This window comes from Arachis ipaensis, chromosome B4, assembly GCF_059453495.1.
Source record: "Arachis ipaensis isolate K30076 ecotype BB chromosome B4, ASM5945349v1, whole genome shotgun sequence".
NCBI lineage: Eukaryota > Viridiplantae > Streptophyta > Magnoliopsida > Fabales > Fabaceae > Arachis > Arachis ipaensis.
The window spans coordinates 144,183,737-144,201,917 of record NC_142439.1 but is presented as its reverse complement, the minus strand read 5'-3'; the positions used below and the strand labels follow the sequence as shown (position 1 = coordinate 144,201,917).

The 18,181-nt window shown below is 35.6% G+C and overlaps 2 protein-coding genes and 3 pseudogenes across 8 annotated transcripts; 2 read left to right on the top strand and 3 right to left on the bottom strand.

Moving 5' to 3' along the window:
* The first annotated feature begins 5,600 nt into the window (after positions 1-5,600).
* On the top strand, positions 5,601-9,830 carry LOC107635438 (putative disease resistance protein At1g50180). 4 transcript variants are annotated; one of them, XM_088483325.1, is made up of 4 exons: positions 5,601-5,770; positions 6,154-7,213; positions 7,653-9,466; positions 9,606-9,830. In XM_088483325.1, the coding sequence occupies exons 2-3, from the start codon at positions 6,214-6,216 to the stop codon at positions 9,428-9,430; spliced, it is 2,778 nt and encodes a 925-aa protein (XP_088339451.1). In that variant the 5' UTR covers positions 5,601-5,770; positions 6,154-6,213; the 3' UTR covers positions 9,431-9,466; positions 9,606-9,830. The 4 variants fall into 4 exon arrangements, with proteins under 4 accessions (XP_088339451.1, XP_088339452.1, XP_088339450.1 ...); XM_088483326.1 differs by having other exon boundaries at positions 5,613-5,770; positions 6,204-7,213; XM_088483324.1 differs by having other exon boundaries at positions 5,616-5,770; positions 6,197-7,213.
* A 72-nt stretch (positions 9,831-9,902) lies between these two features.
* LOC107635443 (receptor-like protein kinase FERONIA pseudogene) lies at positions 9,903-11,105 on the bottom strand (annotated as a pseudogene). Its single transcript, XR_015880703.1, has one exon. The product of XR_015880703.1 is annotated as a receptor-like protein kinase FERONIA pseudogene (transcript).
* A 186-nt stretch (positions 11,106-11,291) lies between these two features.
* Positions 11,292-12,320, bottom strand: LOC107637341 (receptor-like protein kinase FERONIA pseudogene; annotated as a pseudogene).
* Positions 12,321-12,735: 415 nt separating this feature from the next.
* Positions 12,736-14,304, bottom strand: LOC107635444 (receptor-like protein kinase ANXUR2 pseudogene; annotated as a pseudogene). Its single transcript, XR_015880704.1, has one exon. The product of XR_015880704.1 is annotated as a receptor-like protein kinase ANXUR2 pseudogene (transcript).
* Positions 14,305-14,912: 608 nt separating this feature from the next.
* LOC107635441 (receptor-like protein kinase ANXUR2) lies at positions 14,913-18,174 on the top strand. 2 transcript variants are annotated; one of them, XM_016338916.3, is made up of 4 exons: positions 14,913-15,645; positions 16,061-16,121; positions 16,439-17,187; positions 17,272-18,174. In XM_016338916.3, the coding sequence occupies exons 3-4, from the start codon at positions 16,545-16,547 to the stop codon at positions 17,694-17,696; spliced, it is 1,068 nt and encodes a 355-aa protein (XP_016194402.1). In that variant the 5' UTR covers positions 14,913-15,645; positions 16,061-16,121; positions 16,439-16,544; the 3' UTR covers positions 17,697-18,174. The 2 variants fall into 2 exon arrangements, with proteins under 2 accessions (XP_016194402.1, XP_016194400.1); XM_016338914.3 differs by having other exon boundaries at positions 15,490-15,689.
* The last annotated feature ends 7 nt before the right edge of the window (positions 18,175-18,181 follow it).

Below are 18,181 nucleotides of genomic sequence, written 5' to 3'. Positions count from 1 at the left end.
CGTGGGAGAAATGAAGTATAGACGAACTGAGACAAAGGTCCGAAAGACAGTTCAGGAACGAGGTGATAGTCAGAACAAGACAAATTCTCAACCTTAGAAAGGAGATAACCAAAAGTAAGTAGAGAAACTAACAACGCACCAAAAAGAGCCAGACTCGCATGGAAATGGGTGGACAAAGAAAGTGGAAGTATCGGTGGTGAAAAAGAATCTGGAGTGGCTACAGAGAAGTCTGGTCGGCAGTACGACGAAGGCAATTGATTTAAGTTCCTTGAAAAAGATGATTGGAAAAAACCTGCCTCAAGTTGTCAAAGTATGGGAACTGGGAGCATATAAAGTTCTTTTGACTTTTGATTCTATATTGAATGCGGAAGAAGCATATACATTTAAAATGCATAGTCTCTTGCAATTCTTCCGTTACATGCGTGGTCAGCAGAAACCTTTAGTATATTAGGAGGCCAATGGGGAAAGTAGTCGGTTGTGACAAAGTGACAGAATCGTGCATGTCTTTTAGGTAGCGTTTGTTTTCGGGGGCAGGACACGGAGACATGGACAACACTTGTTTAAAAAGTGTTTGGAAGCAGAGACATGGACAGTGGATATATTGTCTCCGAGACAGTTTTTTATACTTTTGTGTCCACTCTTTCACGAAGGACAATGATAGACACGGGATTTGGAAGAGTGGATACGGACAATTTTATAAATTTTGTTTTCCTTTTTTTCCACTATTACCCCTTTTTATTTTTTCTATTGCGTTGTTTAGAGATACTTTTTCTTCCTGTTCTTCCCCTATCTCTTTCTTTTCTAAGTACTCTCTCCTTTCTGTAGAATTTTTTATTGGGGATCGATAATTCTTTTTCTTTTTATCGTTTTACTTCAATACCATTTTAACCTTATATTATATTATTTGATTTGTAATAAAAATAATAACAAAAATAATTAATCTTAAAACTTTTGAAAGATAAATATTAGCAAAAGTAAAATTGATCTTTTAAAATGTTAAAAAATAATTTATAAATTGTAATTGATTTTATATAATTTAAAGAAAAATCAGTTTTTTATAAAGAAAAATAAGTTTTTAGATAAAAAAATTAGTTTTTTTTTAAATAAAAATAGATTTTTATATGCAAAAACTAATTGTTTTTTCATGTAAAAATGGATTTTTTTAAATTAATTTTTTATTTAAAATTAATTTGGCTTATTAACTTAAACAAAATTTTTTATTAATCAAACTCAAATTTATTTTTTTTGTTAATCTTAACCATATGTATTCCTACATATTAATAATAAATTTTAAAATAAAATAATTATATTTATAAATTTTATTTTAATATAAATACTAATATATTTTTTTATTAAAATTTTTTGCCTCTTCAAATATTTTTTTCAAGTTTCGTCTGTACTCCTACGTACTCTTATTTTTTATTAAATTAATTTGTATTGATGTAGAAAATTTGGAATCACAGGGTTATTTTAGTCATTTCATATAATATTTTAGTCTTATCCATATGTATCCAAACATAATACTAGACATTACATTAGTGTATTGTCCATCGTATCCAAACACAATACACAAAAGATAATTTTTAGTGTCTCCGTCCTATTGTCTCCGTTTCAATGTCATGTTCTGTCCTATCTCTAAAAACAAACGCAGTCTTAGTGTTGGACGAATGTAAATTGATACTTGTATCATGGATATGATTAATGAATGGGTCCATATCACAATAGGTATCAGTAGATTCGATGTGCTAGTGAAAGAAGTGAGACGGGAGGCTTTTGGATTGAATTGTTATGAAGAAGCTAGTGAAAAAAGTGACTATAATTGTGAACAACGAAGAAGTTGCGGAAAGAGAGTGTGTGGGTACGAGCTTAAGGAGTGCACGGGCTATAAAATCGGCGGTTTTCAACGACCAAGCAGCCGATGTGGTGATGGGAGAGTTGAGGAAAGATGGAGAAGATAAGGGCATGTTGGTAATTCCTGAAATTATTTTGAATGAGTGGATTAATGATCATTCAAAACAAAAGATAAAAACAGTAACATATCAACCAACTTATGAAGGAATTGAAGGGAGAGCGGATTGTGTGGGATGTGATCATATTAATTATGAAGTTGATTTTGAAGATACAGTAACATGGATTTATGAAGGTAACTTTAATGGATTAGAAAGGAGGGGCAAAAGGAATAAGAAAAAGAAGGTTCTTTGTAAGTTTGGTGTTAGGTCCAACAATTCAAAGATGTCCAAAAAAGACAGAAAATGATCTTTAGACTCGGCTTCCTCAATCAACCGGTTCGGTGATGTTGGGTTGGATTTAGAATCTGAGTCAGACTTCATGGAAATAGAGCACGATTTTTATGATAGGGATGGGCACACTAGAGAAGGGTCTACAACAAGTGTGCAGCTGCAAAACTTGCACTGAAAACCGGCGCAGAGAAGATCAAGGGAGACCGAATCGATGTTGAAGGAGAAAAGCTAAAGACTGACCACGACAAAGGAGGTTCAACATGGCAAGGAAAATGCACAACCTTGATGCCACCTATGTTGGGTCGTGAGATCGAGGAAGAGTTGGTGGCGGAAAACCAAGCCGCTACTCTCCCGGCGGTTTGAATGGAGGGACTGGTGGGTTGGGTGTGTATGTTGATGATGATGGTGCAGAAGACGTTGATGAAGAAACGCGTGATAGGGATGACATTGTGAATAATAGTGGCATGGGTTTCGGCACAAAGGGAACAACATTTACAAAGAGACAGGGGAGAGCTATCAGAACACGATGAAGAAGTAGCTGGAAAGAGGGTGGTTGATGATGGTGGTTCGGACAAGAATGAAGGAAGTAAGGGAAACAGAAATAATATTTTGGAGGAGCAGATGCTTTAAAATAGAAAAACTTGGGACCTAGCGTTGGAATCAAGTGCAATTTTATACAATGAAGAAGATGATATTATAGCTATTCTCCAAGCACAGAATGAAAAAATTGCTCAGAAAAGAAAATTTGGCAAAACAGAAAGAGAAAGCAAGACACTGCAGACCAAAAAAAAAGGTGTGTAATAATTTATTAAAATAATTTGTTCTTTGAATGGTAGGAGGTTAATGGGCGATGGAAAATTAAACATGGTCAAAAACCTCAAGAAAAAAATTAAGTTGAATAGGTTGGGCTTGTTTGAGATTAAGTGGCGAGTAGTGACGAAATTTGATGTAATAAGAATTCGAGAGAGTGATCTGCGGGATGAGAATATGTTGAGTCGGAGGGTGCCTCAAGTGGTTTACTGTTATATTGGGATGAAATAATGTTTAAAATGAGTCGTTGTCATAAAGGAAAGTTGGCACAGGATTCGGTGGTCCAAGAACTTTTGGACCACTTAGTGGTCCAAGTAGAAAACATGTTTTTGGAGTTTTTTTTATCAATTATTACGTAGTCTTTGAACTAATTTTAATTACAAATTAACTCTATATATTTTATTTAATTATAAAAATAATTTTTTATTTTATAAATTATTATTTTATCAATTATCTATTATATTTATTAACAATCAAATACAAAAATAACAACCAATTATATCCTCCATTCATCCTAATAATTTCAATTGATTAAAAATTAACTTTGATCTCGTTATGTTCGTCCATGGCTTTAATTTCGTCATGTAGTATCACGGATTTAATTAATACTAGTAGAAATACATTTCCTTCGTCCAAACTAGACCAAACTACAGGATCAATGATTTAAGTTAAGTGATAAAAATTGTTCTTATGTTAATACATTGATATTGGTGCAAGAAGATAATAAGATCCTGATCATGGTGATTGAAAAAAAATGGATTAATGAGGATTTGTACAACCTATTTGTGATTTATGAAAGTAGAATAGAATAAATTGTGCAAAATCCTACAGAATTCTAAAAAATGAGAACATTACCAATTGATTGAGTAGATGGATATTCCATTACCAATCGATTGAAATTGGCAAAACATTCAACTTCATCACCTTCCAATCGATTGGATTACATTACCAATCGATTGAATTTGGCTAAAACTTCAATGTCATCACTTTCCAATCGATTGTATTTGGCAAATCCTTGTTGTTTTCGTGAATTCAATCAATTGAGTAACAACAACAATCGATTGTTTTGAGGCATTCATTCGATTGGAAAGTATAAACAATCGATTGGTTTAAGTTTTTTACCATTCTACCTTACAACTTTCAATCGATTGTTTTGTGATATAGTGTAAACCAATCGATTGAATTTCAAGGAAACACGATTTTGAAGCCATGGACGAACGTAACGAGATCAAAATTAATTTTTTAATCAATTGGAATTATTAGGATGAATGGAGGATATAATTGGTTGTTATTTTTGTATTTGATTGTTAATAAATATAATAGATAATTGATAAAATAATAATTTATAAAATAAAAAACTATTTTTATAATTAAATAAAATATATGGAGTTAATTTGTAATTAAAATTAGTTCAAAGACTACGTAGCAATTGATAAAAAAACTCCAAAAACATATTTTCTACTTGGACCACCGAATCCTGAGCTAGGAAAGTTTTGGTTGTGTATTGAAGGAGTCTTACTAAAAATTATTTCAATTATGCTTTCTGTGGTGTATGGAGTTCATACAAGAGAAGAGAAATTTGCTGTGTAGGGAAAATTAAGTTGTATTGCAGAGTTATGTCAGTTTTTATAGGAGACTTCAACGAGATTGTGCAGGTGGAGAGAAGAAAAAAAAAGATGTTTTTACAAGTACAAAATTAGTAATACAAAATCAGGAGTACACTATAAAAAAGAAGAGCACAAAAAATAATTGATGAATTTTTTTATAATTTTTTTTAACTTTTTATTTATTTATTGTTATTCTTGTTCCACTTATTGTGCTGAACTCTCTTGTTCAAGAGCGTCTGTAACTTTGCTGTAAGAAAGAGAATAGCTGACGGAATTTGAGAAAGAAATATGTAACTTGTTTTCAAAATATAATTGGTTAAAAATAAGTAATTTGACGTGGATAAATTTATGTTACTTAATTAAAAAAGGAAAAGTTTAGGGGTGAGCAATTTTATTGAATTTTGGCCAGCATATAACCAGCAGAAAAATATGAGCTATTGGATAAAATCTCACACCAATCTCACACCATTAAATTATTATTAATGGCTATTTGATGGCTACTAATTATAAAAGTTGCTGGCCTCCTAGCATTGCTAGTTAAAAAATAGTTATAAATATACATACAAAATCACCAAGATAGTAATAGTAATAAATAAATAAATATGGATGAAAAGTAAAATACGATTATATATAAGAGGAATGCTAGGGAGTAGCAACTTTTAAGATTTATAGTCCTCAAATAGCCATCAATGAAACTTTTAATGATGTGAGATTAGTGTAAAATTTCATCCAATGACTCATTCTTCTTTGCTGGTTACATGTTGGCCAGAATTTGATAAAGTTGCTGGCCCTCTATACTTTTCCTATATATAAATCAATATGAGAAACAATTGTACAAGTTCATTAGCAACTTTGAAGTTCCTAAACATAAATTGTTAAAACTTATATCTAGATAAGAATCTATACAAACAAAAAGTATGTAATATAATAATAATAATAATTTATAACTGAGTCTAATGAAGCAGATAATCAATGAGCATGCACCAAAGTCAACTAACAAGTCTTACACGCAGCTCACAGAGAGTTTGGAAGAGGAAACTTACATGCTCAACCCCCATCACTGCTGAACCACTGCCTTCACAATCACAGCTCCTTATTCTCAACAAAACCAAGGTCATCTCTAAATCTACTTGTATTGTATATCATGCTTTCTGAATTGGCTTCTCTATGTATTATTTCACTATTTTTGTTGTTCCTGGAACAAGCATAGGATAGGATGAACATATGAGACATATAACTACATAAGTCTTTGTAAATCTGGTAATACCTAGTTCACAAACCCCTTTCATTTTTAGCCTTCGCTTTGCTCTCTTAGTTTGAAAATTTTCATCTGCATAGTTATTTATTTATTTATTCGATAATGTTAGTTAGGTAAATAAGTAGGATATGTTTTCTAGGTAGCCAGAAATTTGTGTATTTGAATCACAACTATTTGTTCTTCAAAATCTAATTGACAGAAAGTTAAGGCCTAATTATGTTTTATGCCTCCAATTCAGATCTGATTTGTGGCTAATGAGAAGTATTTGTGTGTAACTGAAGGAAACAGAGTTGTTATAATGGTTGAGGCGGTTGTGTCCTTCGCAATTGAAAGGCTTAACGACCTACTTGTTGAAGAGGCCAACTTGTTGCGTGGTGTTAAAAGCAATGTCGAAAAATTGCAGACTGAACTGAGGAGGATGCAATGCTTCCTAAAAGATGCTGAGAGAAGGCAAGATCAAGATGAGAGAATCCAGGATCGGATATTAGAGATCAGAAGACTAGCTTATGATGCCGAGGATGTGATTGAGAATTATGCAATCAATGTTGGAACAAAGAATCCTCTCTACAAAGGCACCTATCTTCACAAGGTTGGGTCTGAGATTATGTCCATTAACTCTAAAATATCTGATCTCACAAGAAGCCTGCAAACTTATGGTTTAGAGGAAAGAGACAGAGAAAAATTGCGCATCGAGTTTGAGAATCAAAAGGAACTAAGATGGTCTTATTCTCATATAGTTGAAGAGTTCATTGTAGGCTTGGAGGAGGACATAGCACAGGTGGTTGAATGGTTGTTGAATCAAGATCAGCATTCTAGAACAGTTTTCATTTGTGGGATGGGTGGTCTTGGTAAAACAACACTTGCCAAAAAAGTTTACTATCATAATGCCATTAGGCGCCACTTTGATGGTTTTGCATGGATTTATATATCTCAGCAATGCAAGAAAAGAGAAGTTTGGGAAGGAATTTTGATTAAGCTTACTTCTCCTACCAAAGAGGAGAGGGATGAGATCATGAAATTGAGGGACGAGGAATTAGCAAAGAAGCTGTACAAAGTTCAGCAAGATAAGAAATGTTTGATCATCCTTGATGACATATGGAGCAATGGGGATTGGGACAAAATGAAGCATGCCTTTCCTTTGGAAAACACAAGGAGTAAGATAGTTTTCACATCGCGCAATAAAGGCATTGCTCTGCATGTAGATAGTAAAGGCTTGCTTCATGAGCCAAAGTGCCTGAATGAAGAAGCAAGTTGGGCATTGTTTCAAAAGAAAGCTTTTCCACAAAACAACGATTCAGGTACCTAATAGGATAATATTTATCCTCTTGCTCTTGTCTGTTTTGCTTGTTTCATTATTTCATCATGTTCATTTAGCTTGGTGCATAAATTAATTAGTACTCCTTACATGCTTTGTCAGGACTTAGGACTTAATCTGCACTTGACACTAAACTTATGCATAGTTTCTGAATTTATTTTGTTCAATTGTTGACATTAGACCATTGTTTTTTTTTTTTTTTAATCATAATTAGATGCATCAAAGGGTATGGCCCGTTTTCTTTTGAGAATATGTCTTAACAATGAACGATTTTATGCTTAAAAAATGTAGGTTCTGCATACCTTTTACGTAGATGGCATGTGTAGGAACTTTACATGTTCCTTTTTAAGTAGAAGTATCAAGTATGCATGTTTTAAGTAGCATCCTCATGTTTATTGAGTGTAAGAGTATGACTTTTGCAGAGTTCCCAGTTTACAATGACTTCAAGAGATTAGGCAAGGAAATGGTTGTGAAATGTGCTGGTCTGCCTTTGGCAATCATCGTGCTTGGAGGGCTCTTGGCGACGAAAGACACAGTCAGTGAGTGGGAAACAATACATAAATATATAGTTTCCTACCTAATAAAAGGAGAGGAACTTGAAAGGCAATCAAGATTAGCTGAGGTGTTGGATTTAAGTTACAATGACTTACCTTATCACCTGAAACCATGTTTTCTCTACTTAAGCCAATTCCCTGAAGACTCTGAGATACCAACAAACAAGCTAATTCAGTTGTGGGTAGCAGAAGGTGTTGTCTCATCTCAGTATGAGACTGAAAGGGGTGAGACTATGGAGGATGTCGCCGAACGCTACCTTGGTAACTTAATCAGTCGTTGCATGGTTCAAGTTGGTCAGATGGGGTCTACAGGGACAATTAAAACCTGTCGGCTACATGATTTAATGCGTGATTTGTGTTTGTCAAAGGCCACCAAGGAACAATTTCTCTACATCATTGGTGGAGTGCAACAAAATAGTACCACTAATTCTGCTTCTTCATCTAGTCTTTCTGATGCAAGAAAAACTGGTGGAGTTCGAAGACTTGCAGTGTTCTTGGATCAGCAAGTTGATCAGTTGATTCCACATGATGAGCTAGTGAATTATCGCCTCAGATCTCTTCTCTACTTTCATGAAAAGAAATGTAGATTGAATGATTGGCCTATAATCAAAGTTCTGTTTGCTAAGTTCAAATTTCTCAGAGTTTTAGACCTTGAAGGTATTAAAGGGCAAAAGGGACAGTCCTTGCCTAAAGAAGTGGGAAACTTGATATGGCTGAAGTTTCTGAGCCTAAAAAGAACTCGCATACAGATACTGCCGTCTTCGTTGGGAAATTTGGAGAATTTGCAGACCCTGAATTTGCAAACTGTCAGCAAAGTGAGCTGGGATTCAACTGTAGAAATTCCAAATGTTATATCGAAGTTGAAGAGGTTGAGACATTTATATCTTCCCAGCTGGTGTGGCAATGATGATAACCAACTGCAGCTGGAACATCTGACCAACTTACAGACATTAGTCAATTTTCCTGCTAGCAAATGCAATGTAAAAGATCTGTTAAAGTTGAAAAAACTTAGAAAATTGGTACTAAATGATCCAAGGTACTTTGAGCAGTTCTGTGAGATTTTCAATCCCCCTAATGAAAGATTGGAATGCCTTGAATCATTGTCCTTGAGGACTGATATGCTGTCGTTCCCAGATAAGGCAGTTAATCTTGAAAAGTTGGTGCTAGGATGTCCTTCCCTCAGGAAACTGAAGATAGAAGGACGTGTTGAGAGGCTGCCGGAAGCAAGCCTATTTCCTCCACACCTTGCAAAGTTAACTCTGTGGGGTTCTAGACTTATGGAAGATCCAATGGTAACACTGGAGAAGCTTCCTAACCTCAAGTTCCTGAATGGATGGGAAATGTTCATTGGAAAGAAAATGGCATGCTCACAAAATGGTTTTCCTCAACTGAAATCTTTAGTACTTCGCGGCTTGCCTAATTTGGAAGAGTGGACAGTGGAGAATCAAGCCATGCCAAATCTTTATCGATTAGGCATATCTGACTGTAACAAGTTAAAGACTGTTCCTGATGGACTGAAATTTGTTTCTGGTCTCCGGGAGATAGAGATCAGGTGGATGCCTAAATCATTCAAGACTAGGCTTGCCACTGATGGAGAGGACTACCATAAGGTTCAGCATGTGCCATCCATTGTATTTTTGAACTGAGCTTATAAGCCTGAACTCTAAACGAATAAATACAATGTAAGATTGTCACTCTCAAAATATCTTTTCTTTTAGCTTTTCCTTAACTAAATTAATTTAAAAGAAAAGTTGGAGTTATTTGCTATTACATTATCTTCATGATCATTTCTGCTAACAATTTTTTGTATTCTATTTGCAGTCAAGTGATGAAAGAGGATCATCCTTTGCTCCTTTGCTTCCGAAATTGAAGTTTTAAACCAGAATTTGTTGTATTCTATCTGTATCCTATGATTGATGAACTGTTGTATAGATTAATAATTTTTTTACTATTGGTTCCATGTGTTGTGGCTTGCTTCTGGAATGTATTACAAAACTTGTGGCAGAAAGACTGCACTGATATGTATGTTTCATGCAAATTTGCTTCTGCTTTGTGTGCATCCTTGTTTATATTTCCTTTCAACATGGATCAAAGAGAAACAGGTTCTGGAAATAGAAGAACTGAGAAAGGTTCAACACCCACCATGAATTGATTAAATGACAATCAAAATTCAGATAAAAACAGTCTCACTACATCCAAAACTACAAGTATGCATACATGAAATAAACCCAACTAAGCAAATCATATTCTATCAGCTTCCTCCTGAAATTGCAGTGCATGTTGAAGCTCCACCTCCACTTCCCCCATGTCTGGCCTCTCCCTCCCCTCTGCAAGCAAGCATCTCTCAGTGATGTCAACAAATATTTTCCAACAATCTGGTTCAATCTTTGACTTAAGAAATCGATCAACATTTTTCTCTGCATATGACTCGAGAGACTGATTGCAGTCTTCCAAGTATTCCCTGTAAATCTCCCGCGGCGGCTTTGCACTTACAACTTCTAACAGAACTACCCCAAAAGAATATACATCTGATTTTTCAGTCAGCACTCCAGTTCTTTCATATTCTGGATCTTTATATCCATATGTTCCTTTTATATCTGACTCAGTCCTTTTCAATGACTTTGAGCTCCTAAGAGATACTCTTTTGGACAGTGTTAAACCTGAAACTTTAGGCTCCCAGTTATCATCCAAAAGAATGTTACTTGTCTTAATGTCGCGGTGAATGATAGTATACTTGGCTCCAGTGTGAAGATAGTGAAGTCCACGTGCCACGCCTATGCAAATCTGTAGCCTCCTCTTCCATGGAAGTGGATGAATGTTTCGACCGTGAAGATGACGATAAAGAGTACCCTTAGGAAGCAACTCATTTACAAGAATTAACTCATTTCTTTCGACGCAAAACCCAACCAAAGAGATGAGGTTGGGGTGGTGCAGCTGCGAAAGCAAGACAATCTCATTCTTGAACTCCAAGAAACCAAAACCTGAGTCCTTCTTATACTGCTTGACTGCAACCGGTTTAGAAGTATTTCCTACATAGCCTCTGTGAACAATACCAAACCTGCTTTCTCCCAAAGACTTTTCGAAGTTTCTTGTCACTGATTGTATCTCTGCAAGTGTAAACTGATGGCAGAGTTCAGTTATGATAGATGAAGGTGGTTCTGTTGAGATGAGTGTGGGATCAGAAGAAGATGGATTTGTCGCCCTTTGACTTGAGTCACCGAAACAAGACAAGCTTGAAAAGAAGGGAAAACCCATCTGTGTTGTGTTTTGATGGAGATTGAGGATTTATGGCATAGAAACACCAAGTCTTGATCTTCTTGTACTAATGAGGTAGTTCATACGTCTTTGTCAAATCATAATCAGAAGCCTCCTTATTTGACTTTGAAGGGATCAACTTAATTTTCAACCAAGTTATTGAAATAATATTAGCTTTTTTTCTATTCTGTTTATAGAACTCCAAAGAAGTGGAGAAAGAGCCAAAGCAGGATGCAACTCAGAAAAAGAAAATCATATTCTATCAAAATTTTCTGAACCAATAATCTTGGCATCAGCTTCCTCTTGCAATTGCAGTGCATGTTCAAGCTCCAACTCCACTTCCCCCATGTCTGGCCTCTCCCTTCCATCTTCAGCCAAACATCTCTCAGTGATGTCAACAAAAGTTCTCCAACAATCTGAATCAATCTTTGACTTGAGAAATGGATCAACAATTTCCTCTGCATATGATTTCATTGAATGAATCTGGTTATACAAACGTTCCTTTTGCATTGTTCTTGTACTCACAACCTCTAACAAAACTACACCGAATGAAAATACATCTGATTTTTCGGTAAGCACTCCGGTTCTTACATATTCTGGATCAAGATATCCAAATGTTCCTTTTACATCTGACTCCACTCTAATCAATGACTTTGAGATACTAAGAGGAACCCTTTTGGACAGTGACAAACCTGAAACTTTAGGCTCCCAGTTATCATCCAAAAGAATGTTACTTGTCTTAATGTGGCGGTGGATGATAACATGCTTGGCTCCAGTGTGAAGATAGTGAAGTCCACGAGCCACACCTATGCAAATTTGAAGCCTCCTCTTCCATGAAAGTGGATCATGGTATATATGATGAAGATGATCAAAAAGGGAGCCATTAGACATGTATTCGTACACGATAATCAACTCGTTTCTTTCGATACAGAATCCGGTTAGAGGCATGAGATTAGGATGGTGCAGCTGACAAAGCAAGACAATCTCATTCTTGAACTCTGAGAACAGCTGCTGTGAAAATGATCCAATGCTGCACCTCTTGATGGCAATTGGGATATTACTATTCTGCAGATAACCTTTGAAAACATTCTTGAATCCACGGGGTTGTCCTAGTTTCGAAAACTCGTTGGGATTTCTTGCTATTGCTGATTGTATCTCTGCAAGAGAAAACTGATGGCAAAGTTCATTTACAATGGATGAAGGTGGTTTTGCTGACATGAGTGTTGGATAAGAATCAGAAGATGGTTTAATGAAACAAGACAAAACTGAAAGAACACCCATTTTTTGTGCTGTGTTTTGGAACAAGATTGAATATTGGTCTTGAACTAATATATGAATGCATGATATGCTTGCTAGCTTAAAACGCAAGTCTTTGTCTTTGTATGACTACAAAGTCAAACAAAAGCCACATTAGTTGACTTTGTGATTCTGCTTCAGCTATAACAACCTATAAGTAAATATTCATTGTGTTCATACCAATATCCCCTAAATAGTTATCGTGTTGCATTAAATGCAACTTCATCCAACATATTTATTCAACCTCCTACAACTATCAACTTTAATTTCCTTAGAGCTCCACAGAAAGAGAAGAGAAATTTCTTCCTTCCCTTTTTGACTTTTGCAACTCACGAGTCATTAGTGATTTGACTAATCGAGTGTCTTCTATGTATTTGGCTTGCTTGTGGAATGAAATCACTTTTTGAACCTTAGAATTTTATGGATTTATAAACTTAGTATGAATTGAATTACAAATTGCAATCAAATTACAAACTAGTATTACATATTCAGTACATTTGAAACCCAACATGAAATAAATCCTAGTTATTATTAGATCATATTCTATCATCAGAAAACTTTAGTTATCAAATCTTGGCATCAGCTTCCTCTTGAGATTTTAGTGCATGTTCAAGTTGGAGTTCCACTTCCCCCATGTCTGGCCTCTCCCTTCCCTCTTTGAGCAAACATCTCTCAGTGATGTCAAAAAATGTTTTCAAACAATCTGGAGCAATCTTTGACTTAAGAAAAGGATCAACGATTTCCTCTGCATATGACTTGAGTGATTGATTGCAGTTTTCCAAGTGTTCCTTGTGAATGTCTAGTGCCAGCTTTGCACTCAAAACTTCTAACAAAACTATTCCAAATGAATATGTATCTGATTTTTCGGTCAAAAAACCAGTTGCCACATATTCTGGATCAGCATATCCCCATGTTCCCAGCACCCTGGACTCCACCCTTGTCAATGTCTTTGAGATACTAAGAGGTCCCCTTTTGGAAAATGTTAAACCAGAAACTTTAGGCTCCATACTACTATCCAAAAGAATGTTACTTGTCTTAACATCACGATGAATGATAACATATTTGGCTCCTGTATGAAGATAGTGCAGTGAACGCGCCACCCCAATGCAAATTTGAAGCCTCCTCTTCCATGAAAGTGGATTAAAGTTTCTACCATGAATGTGATCATAAAGGGAGCCATTGGACATGTACTCATACACAAGAATGAGCTCGTTCCTTTCGATGCAAAATCCAACTAGAGGAATCAGATTGGGATGGTGAAGCTGACAAAGCAAAACAGCCTCATGCTTAAACCCGAGATCAAGAGAATCCTTGTTGCAGTGTTTGATGGCAACATGGGTAGAACTTGTCTCTATAAAACCTTTGTAAAAAGTGCCAATTCCATCTTGTCCAATTACCAAAGACTCATTGAAGTTACATGTTGCTGATTGTATCTCAGCAAAAGAAAATTGATGACAAAGTTCTTGTATGGTGGTTGAAGGTTGTTTTGTTTCCCTTGGCCTTGTATTACACCACAAACAAAACAAACCCATTATTTGTGCTGTGTTTTGGTGAAGACTCGAGTTAAGAGTGAAGAGACCACAAACTACCTAATAAGAGACCAAGCCTTTAGATGCGTTTGTTTTGTGTATACTTTGAAACATAGACAGAGACATAAACAATAAAGACATAGACACAACAAAACACAATTTTTTTAATTTTGGTATCTAAGTACAAGACGGAACCCACAAATCCTAGTCTTGTTAAAATTTCAATATTGTCCTTATTGCAAACTATTATCAGTGCCACCACTACACAACCATCATCTCAACCAAACCACCACCATTAACAATCAGCCACCATCTCAACCAAACAATCACCGTTAACAATCTAAAACTAAATAACAAATTTAATCTAACAAATATCATTAAAAAAATTCAATCTAACAAAATCAATACAAAATTATTTTAACAAAACTTAACCAAAATTCAAACAAATAAAAAAAAATTAAATTATACAAAAACAAAAGACAACCAGAAGGCGGGGAAGAGGAGCAGAAGTGAAGGAAGATGGTGACAGAGATGAGAGGCAGGGAAATACGGATCTGCAAATAGAAGAGTAGGCGAAGGCAGATTGAGAGATAGAAAGGGAGAACGGTGCGCGGATCTGGAAACACGTCGACGAAAGGGAGGAAGGAAGGGATGGGGAGTGGTACCGGTGGTCTGGATGGAAGAAATGGAGGAGAGGCGGTGGCCTGAGTGGAAGAAAGGCGGTGGTGGTCTGGTGACACGAAGGGAGGAGAGACAGCAGTGATTTGGGTGGAAGGAAAGGAGGAGGAGAGGCGGCGGTGGGCTGAGTGACAGGAAGAGAAGATGAGAGGTCTCTGTTTTTTGGGAGTGGAAGGGAGGAAAGGAAAGGGAGGAGGAAGAAGATAAATGAAGGTATATTTGGAAAATAAATGTTAAAAATATTGTTTGTATCTCAAAATTTGTGTTCTACACTTCAGTTCCATATACAGATTTTGTACCTTTTTTTACTTCTAGTGTCTTTTAAAATTGTGTTTTTTACTAACCAAACAGCAGACATATACCATCTGTATCTTGGGTAGACACACCCACTAAGGTGTTCATGTTTCAAAATTGAGTATAAAAAACTTTCTATTCCTGTTCTTTGTCCTCTGTAGTCTGTATGAATGACTTATCAGAAAACCACCTCAATTCACTTGCTCAATAATCCTTATATTAGATTGAAACTTTGGAGAATTGGGTGTTTTTTTTTTTTTTGGTCAAACGGATTGGACAGCTCCAATCCTAAGTATTATACCCATGTTTCACATACTCACACAACACACTCACACACACTACCATAGGTACTATGGATTCTTGAGAATTGGGTGTTGTCCGTTATCTTTATCTCGAATGATTGTAGAACTTGTTTTTGGTCATGATGATTGTTTTTTTATTGGACTTTTCTACTCCAAAGAAATATCAAGCTAGCAGGTTTTTCAATTTTGTTATGGGCCTCAACTTTCTTGGCTCAACTGTTTCCCAATCTGTCTGCATAATTACATCATTAAAACACACACACCAAACACCTTTTATAATTTGGGCCATATTCTTATGAACCTAACAACATTTGTCATAATATATTATTAACTTCAACAAGTTTTAACTCCAAGACCAAAAATAAATGTAAAGAGTAATAGTCAAAGTTAGGTACACAGAAAACGCCAAGATATGAAAGACAATGCCGACCATGATAAATTTACAACTGAATTAAGCTAGTAAGGGACCTTGGATGAGCCACTGCATTCTTGGACTGCAGCATGAAGGTAAGTAGGAGCTACATGAAGCTTTGTCTCTGAATAACCTTCAGGTTCTTTTCTATTCAGAAGCTATACATTTCATAAGTTCATTTATGTTGAATTGTTGATCCAATAATCAATTTGGAGTTTATGAATTAGTTCCTTCATCCCCTTCCCTTATGCTTTATTAATGAAGAAAACAAGATGATTCAGCCAACATAAAAATAATATTCTATATGCCACTTTAATGAACAATGATTCAATAAGTTACTTGAAAGATGAGTCTGGAAAAAATAGCAAGGTGTTTATAGATTCTCCATGAAGCTAAATTCTATCCTATTTTATTTACTTCATGATAATGTCAACAGGAAGTTCATCTGTTTCTGCATTTTTGGTCCCAACTTTGCTGAGAAAATTGAAGCTTTTATTTATTTTTTTTCAGATATTTATGATATGATAAGATGCAGATGCAAATAAGTGTGTCACCTCTTGGATTGTAAAAGGTAAATCATGTATAACATGGGATCAAGCTGATTCAACATGAATTGCTGCATAAATATGACTAAAAAATTCCATAATGTTTATTTTGAGGACTTGAATCCAACCAAAATGATTTTGAACATAAGCTGAGTTGTTGGTCATGTTGGACTTTTCTCCCTTGTCAACTACATGTAATGTTGAAATCCTCGGTATCAAGAACTAATTTCTGTTATATTCACATCTATGTACTGATTTCCTTCCTTCTCTGTGCAAGTCTTTAATCATTGCATTACCTCATGTAAAGTCTTGCACAACTAACTCGAGCTTTCTTTTGCCACAGAGAAAGATTTTACCTGCACAACTAACAGGTTTGCTAGGTTGAAGACTTTCCTCATTCATATTATTACAAAATATTTCCCTTGTATGCATGGAAATGCAAGTCAGAAATGGGGATAATGCTTGATAAGTATTTGAGTTTCTGCCATTCAGAGCATGTAAGTTCATCTAAGAAGCTGTATCCATCAATAATTGAAGAGCTATGCCCACAGTTCTCTCTTGAAGATCTTAGGAAATCAACCAACAACTTTGATGCAAACCATTTAACTGAAATATCAGCATATAATAGAGTATACAAATGTTGTATCAAACATAATGGTGCAAGTGATTTCACAGTGGCATTGAAGAGGTTGAATCGCGAAACCGACCTATGGAAGTTCAAGAAGGAAATCGAATTCCACTTCCAACTTCACCATCCAAATTTAGTCTCCCTTATAGGATTCTGCAACCACAAAGATGAGAAGATTCTTGTGTACGAACACATGTCCAATGGCTCTCTCTATGATTACCTATGTTCCAAGAATATAGAAGATTTGTCATGGAAGAAATTGTTAGAAATATGCATTGGAGCAGCAAAAGGACTACACTATCTTCACACAGGAACCAAGTGCCCCATCTTTCACTGTGACATGAAACCTCATAACATTCTTTTGGACAAAAACATGGTACCTAAACTCTCACATCTTGGATTTTCCTTGCAGGGGCCACCTTTGAATTCAAAACCAAAACCAGTAAAAGTTGACATGGTTATGGGTAACTATATTTACTTTATGATCAAAGTTGTTTGTTAATAACTTCATCAAATGAATAACTTAATGCTTCCATTGATTGCTGTAGGTTCAGCTGGTTACATAGCACCTGAGCATGTCCTAACCAGAATCTTCACAGATAAATGTGATGTTTATTCATTTGGTATGGTCCTAATAGAAGTTGTATCCACTACTTACAAGCACACCATCTTTGACAAAATCATCATGTTGGAGAGCTCATCAGATTTCTCTCTCGATCCATTTGATTTAATGAATCCATTCGTGGATATATCTGAAATGTTGGAGAGATTCTCAGTTGATGAGATTATTGATCCAATTCTGATGAGAAAGATAGCACCAGAATGTTTGGCAGTATTCATAGATGTCACAAAAAGATGCTTGAGCAGAGAAGCAAATGAAAGACCAAATATAGGTGAAGTAGAGGTTGAACTGGAGCTAGCACTAGCACTGCAAGAGGAGGCCGATGACCGGAATCATGGTGGTGGCTGGTGAATATAATTTTCTGTCCATTTTTCTGCAGAAAACCTTTGTAAACAGTACTGCCAAACACACCTGGTCCAATTATCAAAGACTCATTGAAGTTGCAATTTTGCTGATTGTTTCTCAGCAAATGAAAATTGGTGACAAAGTTCTTGTATGGTGTTTGAAGGTTGTTTTGTTCCCCTTGGCCTTGGATTACACCACAAGGAAAACAAACCCATTATTTGTGCTGTGTTTTTCCAAAAGCTTAAGCTGATAGAAGGAGATACGTATGTTTATATTTCTAACACATAGATACCTTTAGGTTCCAAATTCCAATTGAGGTGTGCAAGCTTCAAAATTGAGTGTAGGAAACCTTTTAGTCCAGTTCTTTCCCTGTGGAGACTCAAGAGTCAAGAGTGACTATAACTAATAACCTACTTTTTAAACCATACATTGATAAGAGTCAAGGAAACCGTTTTCAGATATTTATGTATTATTTAACCATGAAGATGAAC